Genomic DNA, 8,570 nt, shown 5'->3' on the forward strand with positions numbered 1-8,570 from the left:
GTCGGCGCCGGGGTTCTGCTTCTTCCACTTGGTGCGGCGGTTCTGGAACCAGATCTTCACCTGCGTCTCGGTGAGGCTGAGCGAGAGCGCCAGGTTGAGGCGCTCGCACACCGACAGGTACCGCGTCGACTTGAATTTGTTCTCCAGCGCCACCAGCTGCTCGTAGGTGAAAGCTGTCCGCGCCCGCCGGGGCTTGCCCGACTTGGAGTCCGMGCCCGTGCGCTTCCTCTTGGGCTTGGCCTGCTGGCTCTGCTGCCCCCCGCCGGGCGGCGGCGGCGCCGGCTGCTGAGGCTGCGGCGGCGGCGGAGGCTGCGGCGGGCCGGCGCCCGCCTCGCCCGCCTCGGCGTGGTGGTGGCCCGGCTCGGCCTCGCCGGGCGGCGCCGAGCTGCTGCTGCTGCTGCTCTCCTCGCTGCACAGCTCCTCGTCGTCCGGCAGCTCGCTGTCGGGGCTGCGGCTCGGCCTGCTGCTGTAGTCGAGGTCGCACTCCTCGGCCTTGTAGAGTTCGCCATCCTCTGTGCACAAGCGACAGCCGCCGTTAGGCCTCGCCGCGGCCAGCCCCAGCCCCCGCCCGGCCCGGCCCAAGCCCCCTCCGGTGCAGCCGCCCAGGGTGAGGGCCCCGAGGAGGAATTTGGCCCCGCGGGGCTCGCGCTGCCGCCGGGCTCCGCTTTGGGGGCGGATCCAGCCCGCTGGCGGCCCCGCTGCAGTGAGGGCTGGGGCGGCGGCAGGCTGCCCGCGGTGCTGCGGGGCGAGAGCGCCCGCGAGCGGGGCCGCCCTGCCCGAGGCGGGGAGCCGGCCAGCCCGGGCCTCCTGGCCGCGCAGAGGGCCGCTCAGCCCGCCGAGCCGGGGGTGGGAGCTCCCCTCGGGACCGCCGGGCTGAGCGGTGGCCGCCGAGGGCGAGCGCGCCCGGGGCGAGTCCGCCGGCGCTGCCCCTGCGAGCGCCCCAACTTCGGCAAGGGCTGGCGCCCAGAGGGGAGCGCGCGGGACGTGCCTCCCGCCTCGAGCCGCCGCTCCTGAGCGCACACAGCGCTCAGCGGCCGGGAAGGTCTTCGGGCAGGCGGGGCCGCGCGTCCCCGGAGCCCGGCGGCGGCGCTCTGCGGGGCCCGGCCGCCGCGCCCGCGCCGCGGGGCAGGTGGGGCGGGAGCAGCCCTTGCGCACCCCGCCGCGGCCGAGCGTTTTGGAAGCGGGCAGCGCAGGTGATGCACCGCTTCTAGCAGTTTTAGTTTCGGAATTCTCCGCACCGAGGGAAGGTTTGCTGGCTTTTGCGCTGGCATTTTTAACCCTTTCTCCGCCTTGTTTGATCTCTTGTCTCTTCATGAGACGGAAGTATTAAAGTGGAGTAAATACTTGTATTGATTAGCAGAGCAGATACAAACTTAATTAAACTCATTTTGTGTAATGTACAAACTAGTTAACGGTCATTTAATTTATTTGGGTTTATATTACGCCCCAATTAACGGGTTTCCATCGGAGAACAAGGTAATTATCCGATATTTAAGGCTGTTGGACTTCTGTTGACAATTCTGTCATTATGAAGCCCAAAAGAAAATAGCATTTTCAARGGAACCGGCTCCTCTCGCCCTCAGGGCTCGCTCTCCTCTGGGAGAGCCGGGAGGCAAATGCTCTCCGCAAACTCCCACCGAAGTAATGGGGAATTTCGGAGGCGCACGGGCAGCTCGGGGTGCAGAGGACCGTAAATGCGATCCTCTTTATCCATCTCTTTCAGGCACTCCTAAACTTCCCGCCCCAGGTAGCCGCTCACACCTGCAACGGGGGGGTAGCTCCGGGTAGATCTCTAAGCAAGAGCTCGTTTAACTCGTTTAACCGAGCTATGCAAACAGAGAAGTGATTCGCTTATCTACCATCCCGTGCGTGCTTTAGTCGGTTGTAATCCCCCCAAACTGAATATCCTACCACATCTCAAACCTGGTCCACATTCTGATGCTGGACGCCCGTATCTAGGATTAGAGGTGTTAAGTGAGAATGTGTTTTGGGGAAGGAGCTGATTTCGGCTAACGCTGGATGTGGCTGGCTCCCTACGAGAAAAGGGGGCAGGCGAGTATACTGTAATCACCTTTACCCGGAAAACTGCCCTTAATAACGCGGGCTTTATTAACCAAGAGTTTTTTCCAGCTTTCTTTCGAAGTGGCGAATAGAAAAAAACGTATAATCACTGCCGTACGTGAATGTGAACGTAGCTAGTTTTTCGTCCCCCCCCAATTTGAAACAGTGCGTGAAGATGAAGCCAAGTTAAATACCCTACAACCTGTAGAACTTGTTGTAAATTATAGTGCATAATTTTTGCAACAACGATATATTAAAAAAATGTGTGTAGATACGTCTACTTGGCAGGATCTTGGTAATCGTAACCAATACGTGCAGCTTTCACACACACTAAGCAGGGAATGCGTGTTTAGTATTTTAGAGTTTATTTTTTCCAGTAAACTCTAGGAAATGCTAGCCGTTGTTCAATTAAGGGCTATTAAAATTCTCTTTAAACAGAAAATTTTAACGCGAATACAATTGGCGATGCATATTCACGCTGAACTTGGAATTGTGTTTCTGGAAGATAACATATAATACGGAGTTTTAATATTTATTTTTAAGAWTAAATGAGTTTTAGAAGTGATTTATAACACTGTTTTCTTTCTCCTTTTGCCAGAAAGCCACATTTTTATGGTGTTGGTACTGTTCTGGCTAGAGATACTTTTCAGAACACTTTCCTCTCCTAAATTAAACTGCAGTTTGATGTAATATTACTTACGAGGGGGAAAAAACAGAATTAACTGTCATGATTTTCGAGTAGTTCCAGATCAATTTGTGGCTGTTCTCCCTTTACATAATATTAATGTGTTATGACTGAAGAGCTAAAYGCGCAAAATGTCTGGGAAACTTGTCAGTAAGCGAAGCACACTGCTTCATGATGTCTCCAAATGTATTTATTTTTAGAGAAGTGAATAGAATTGCATTTCTCTCCTTGTCTGGAGATAAAAGTGTAAGATTAGGGATAGGCTGACCTCGTTGGTCTTTCTGATTGCACGGATCTATTTAGTATGACAAAAGTCAGATCAGTTTAGACGAATAATTATGCCCGGTAGAAACTGATTTAAAAAAAATCTTTCTGGAATTCTATTAATGCCTCATTTCTGTTTTTTGCTTTGATTAAAACACATCTGTTGTAAAAGGCTCGGGCTAGAACAGATTCCAGAACTCTTTCGCTGCCTAATTTTAGAGACATGCTATGGCAGGATTAGGAAACTCGGAGTCCTCTCCCACCTTAAACCCTGAGAAATTATTTTTCCCTCTCCGAGAAGTTTATTCTCCGCCACTTGCCAGCCTCGTTCCCCCTTCCTCTCCCCTCTCAGGACACAGAATAGCTACAGATATTTTTCACCAGTGCTGTCTTTTCCCGGAAGTGCTCTAATATCCTCAGAGTCGCAGCGTTTAGAGGTGAGAAAGTTGGGATATTTGGACCCAGAAAGAAAAAGCAATCTAGAGCTTGGGTCGAATGCAATTCCCGATCAATAGCGAGCCCTAATAAGTGTAATAGGTTTTAATCGAGTAATTATCCGAATTTTGACCCTATAATTTAGATGTTAGGGAAGAGTTTGCAAGGTGCTTGAAAGAGATATGCACAATTCGATAATAGGATATCGATCCAGGCAGTCCTACATGCCACTCTGGGGCGATTTCCCCCATTATCCAGCCTCTTTACGCTGCTAAGCACATTTTACCTTAAATGTAATCGAAGGAATTTAATTGTTTTTCCAGAGATAACCAGCATTTTGTCACAATTAGTCTGATTTGTCCTAAAAAAGCCAAGGGGAGAGAGAAAATTGAATCTGTCGCCCAGAGCAACGCTCAGCAGGCTGCGGGGGGGGGAAGGGGAGAGCGGGTTTGAAGGCTGGGAAGAACATACATAAAAGTCATAAATGCCTCGGGAGGCCGGATCGGGAGAGGATTTCGCATCCCCGGCGCCGCGCCCGGCCGCTCAAGGGCTCCGGCTCCTCTGGAGCCGCAGCACTAGGAGCCGCTTGCAAGTTTGCCCGAGCTGCCCCACGGCTGCCTATCGCGGCAGGCGGGAGGAGCAAGGAGAGAGAGCGGATCCCGGGATCCCCTCCCCTCCCCTCCCGGGCCCGCTGCGGGGCTGCGCCGCTCCCTTCCCCGGCTGCGGAGCCGCTCCTCGAGTTGCCGCCTTTCCCGAGGCACCTGCCCGGGGAGGCTCCGCGGCCGCCTGGAGCGGGCAGGGCCCGGCGCGCAGCTCCGCGCGGCGGAAAGGGGGGGAGCGCAGAGAGCCGGCCCGCGCCAGCGCCAAGCCCCTGGGCGGCTCTGCTGTACGCGGTCGATGTGCCCCCCGCAGCCCAATACACCTTTCCACCTCCTTATGTGTAGCAGCAGGGAGCAGTTGCACCTCGCCAAGAGCCGGGGCCCCCAGCACCCTGGCTCCCGAGAGCTCCCCGGTGGGACCAGGCTGCCCGGAGTGGGATGGGGGGGGGCTTAAAGCATGCAGGCACCTTCCCTGGGCAGCCGGCTGCAGCCCCCCTTCCCGGGGGGCTCCGAGCCCCCAAACCTACTTACTGATCAGCTCTGCGGACTTCTTGCACGTGTCGAAATCTTCGGCGAGAGCCTTTTGCTCGGCCAGCTCCGTCCCTGAGTCCTCGGGCTTATCCTCCGCCCCCAGCGTGAACTCGGTCCCCACCGATTTGTACAAGACCGCGCACTGCCTCCTTTTGCTGTTGAATTTGTTAGGGTCCAGGATGTCGAGCACCGAGAAGGAGGTGGTTCTGTGCACCATGGGCAGCGCGGCCACTGCCCCCTCTTGTCCAGGGGTGTTGCTCTGGCTGTCCCCTTGCCTCTCCCTATTTCCAGGGCAGGAGTACAGCGGCAGCTCGCCGCCGGCGGAGAGCCGCGGCTCCCCATGGCTGTCCATGCCTTCCCCGTGCAAGCCGCAGGACTCCCCGCCGATGCCAGCTGCGGCTGCGGGGGCTGTCACCGCCGCGGCTGCCGCTGCCGGGATGGAGATGTCGCCGACCTTGTCTCTGTTCACATTCATGACTCTTTGCAGAGCCCCTCTCGGTTGCAACTTCTTCCCCCCCACCTCCTTTTTCTCCCCCCCCCCTTTCCTTCGGCGAAGTTGAGCTGGAAACTCCTCCCCGGCCCCCCGCTCCGGAGCGGCTCTGCGCGCAGGGGAGCGCGGGGCAGGGGCGAGCCGCTGCCTTCAGCTCCCCGCGGCTGCGCTGGGTCCGGCCGGCCGGCCGGCAGCCTCCGGGGAAGGCAGGGAGTCACAAGGTGATGCTCGGCTCAGAGCCTCCACTCAGCTGCTCCTTCTTCCTTCTCATCATCCTCACCAGGCTGCCCAGGCACTCCTGCCCCCCCCCCCTTCTCTCGCACACATACACACCGAGGCACGGCTGTATCTTATTTATGCATTCATATTTAGCACTGGATTGTAATTGGCTACAAATTAATCCCTTGCCCATAATAGTCTGTAATCTTCATCACTGGAGGAGAGACACAGTGAAAGTGTGTGTCGGGGGGAGGGGGGGAGAGAGGGAGAGAGCGAATGAAGGATGGTGTTGGCTGTGATATACTTGGCTGTCAGCTCTGTTTCAGCACACCTCCACTCATCTGGAAAGCATCTAAATAGCCTTATTTGGAGAAGTGGGAGGAGATGACGCTTTCTTTTAAATAATTGCGGGATCAATATAAAGAAGATATTATACACACAAAAGGGGAACTTAAGGTCTTCCATCCCTAATAGTGGAGTTATATGATCAAAAGGGGATTATGTGTGTGCGTGTGTGTGTGGGCTCAGAGGTGTCAGCCCCGAGCACCTGTTTCCCTTCCCCTGCTGGCGTTATTAAATTAGAACAAAAGGGGGAAATTATGGACGGAGGTTTAGGGGTTGGAGCGGGGCTGCTGTCCGCGCACATACACACACGCACACGCGCTTCTCTCTGCCCTAGCTAGTTAATTAAAATTAAATATCAAACGTGAGTGCCAGGCAAGTGCTCGGAGAAAATTAATATGTTAAAACGGCACAAGACAAAACACGACGATTAATAAATTCTAAGTAACTGGGAAAAAAGGGTCTGTTCCCTTGCAGAAGTAAAGCAATAGCCAGAGCTAACTTCCACTTTCGAAAAAACATTGCCTTATTAAAAGTGGTTTTAATTATGGAAAATGAAGAAATAAGAATAAGAGTTATCTGTGAATTACAAAACCAGAATTTCTTTCCCTACTTAATTTCCTTCCCCTCCGTGTAGCCGTGTGTGCTTTGATCATATCAATTTCATTCTTGTTTTGGACGCTCCAGTCGCTACTCAGTTTGAATTAGCTGCCAGGAAAAAAAAAAGTAGGAAAATAGAGAAAGCATAAAAGGAAAATTAGATTTTTTTTTGTCTTTGAGGCTGGTGACACATACAAGGACAGGTCCTTTGCAATTACCGCGGGCAATGATCCTTTAGAAAGCAGAAATTAAAAGTTGGGAGAAATAATGGGTAAAACAATCAGCTTGTAATTTTGGTAGGGCTTGGACATGATTAGTCCATCAGCGGGCTGGGCCCAGGGGAGTCCCGCTGAGCGGGAGCCCACAACAGCCCCCGCTCATATATTATACACCAGCCCTTAGATTTTAATCAGACACCACAACAGTGTCCTTTCCCTTTTATGACTTTATTATGCTTTATCTTTAAATTATAAATCACCTCCTGGGTTGAAATGGTATGTATAATCTCTGATCATGTGTAGGTAATTACCTCTCCCCCTTTTCCTGACCTTACCGGCGGGGCTGCTACGAACACACAGCGAGGGCGAAGTTTTAATCTGCATGTACACACACACACACACACACACACACACGCCCCTGTTTGCTTGTTTGTTTGTTAGCAGCTCCTGTCTCTTCTTCTCTGCCCGTGACTTTGATCCGATCTTTTCTTTCGGATAATTTTTCCTCCCATTACTTCTGCCCGTAGTTCTGGGATATTATTTATGAAAAGTAGATGGTAGTTTAGGTAGATGCCAATGACCTGGCTTTATCAGATTTGTTATGGCAATCGCCTGCATTTGCACCTCTTTCGGAAAAAAACACTTTTTTTTTTAAGGGGTGGTGGCGGTAGGGAATTTCTTATATCTTGTATCAATAGCTCTTAGAAAGTGTTTATTCTAATTGCGCTAAAACCTTTGTGCCCGGCTGCCCGGCAGGGACAGTCCCGGCAGGGAAGGCAGCACCGATTCCCGGGCACGGAGCCGGGCCGACTTGTCTGGGGAGGAGCAGCCGGAGCCCGGGAGCACCTTGGCGCTCCGCTCCGCTGCCCTGCCGGGCTCGCGGGCTCCCACGCGGGTAACGGGCACGGCCGCGCCCCCCCGGGGCAGGGGCAGCGCTCAGGCCCGGCCCCCCGGCCCGGCCCGCCCGGCGCTTTTGTTTGTTGGCGTTTTAAAGCGAGTGTTATAAAGATGTTCTATTGCTCCTAATCACAATTGATTGTCAATTAGAGCCTCATTTGTGCAATCTCCATCCATCTGCCATCTCTGGTTATCTGTTCACCAGAAAGTTAGCGCTGATTATGGGGCCCTAGATGAGTTGTGACATGTAATATCTCTCGTGAGCGGGCCGCCTGAGCGGGCCCGTCCTGGTCTGAGGGAAGCCAGTAACAGCCTCTCCGGGCGGGGAGAGGGGGAGACGCTGCGTCGGGGAGCAGCTGGAGGGGGGACGGGGCTAAGGGGGCGGCGGCCCCCACCCCTCCGGAAAGGCTGCGTGAACCCCACGCGAAGCCCGCTGCGCCGACTCCCTGCCCTGCTGGGAAAGGATCCCGCGGAAATGATTCCTTCTCCAAAACAAATAGGGAAACGCGCGGAACACCCTCGCGTTTTTACAAGCCTCCCGACCGCGGCGATGGTTATCTCTGTAGTTAGGCTGAATTATACCTGCGAGGAGGTGATATTTCCAAAGCCTGAAGGCGCCGGTGGCCGGAGCAGCTCCCAGGAGCCGTCCTCCCCGCGGCTCCTCCGCCACACCGAGGCCCACGGTCCCCACCGATCCCTGTGACCCCGGCAGGGAGCGGGGGGAGCCGGGGCCTCGGATCCCGAGCCCTCGGGGGAGATGCCGCATTTAGGGACCTGGGTCTGCACGGTCAGGGCGGGGAGGGCCCCGCAGCCGGGGTCTGCCCCATCCCTGCTGGTGCCCAGCACCTTCTCTTTCTCCCAAGCGCRGCGAGAGGCCCGGTCACCCCTAGCGCTGCAGGGGAGCTAGGCTGGGCACTTCGCACCCAGCTTTAGGCGGCAGCGGCAGCCCCCGCCCCGGCCCGGGCGACCCCTGGGAACCTGCAGCAGCCCCGAAGCCGAGGCCTCGGCGCTGGGAGAGCGCGCAGCGCGGTCCCGGGGTGCTGGGGCGGAGGGGAGGGCCCACTCGCTCCGGGGGCTGTGAGCGGTTTTGCACCTCGCGCTTAATTAATTAACAATTAATTTTAAATTAGATTGCAACAAACTCCAGTTCAACAAACGAACCTTTTTTTCTTCCTTCTTCTTCCTTTTTGACTGCTCACCACCCCCTCCCCTCTCCCCGGGGGGTGCGG

The 8,570-nt window shown here is 55.3% G+C and overlaps 1 protein-coding gene across 1 annotated transcript in view; it reads right to left on the minus strand.

Moving 5' to 3' along the window:
• Positions 1-5,050, minus strand: part of NKX1-1 (NK1 homeobox 1) — a 5,320-nt gene extending 270 nt beyond the window's left edge. Inside the window, exons 1-2 of the mRNA XM_026064550.1 lie at positions 4,576-5,050; positions 1-512 (exon numbers count right to left, since the gene is read on the minus strand). The exon at positions 1-512 is cut by the window's left edge and continues 270 nt beyond it. Coding sequence (XP_025920335.1) covers positions 1-512; positions 4,576-5,050 — 987 coding nt within the window. The remainder of the gene's footprint in view (positions 513-4,575) is intronic.
• Between the last annotated feature and the right edge of the window lie 3,520 nt (positions 5,051-8,570).

The sequence above is a fragment of the Apteryx rowi genome, unplaced genomic scaffold, assembly GCF_003343035.1.
Source record: "Apteryx rowi isolate R43461 unplaced genomic scaffold, aptRow1 scaffold_22, whole genome shotgun sequence".
Classification (NCBI taxonomy): domain Eukaryota; kingdom Metazoa; phylum Chordata; class Aves; order Apterygiformes; family Apterygidae; genus Apteryx; species Apteryx rowi.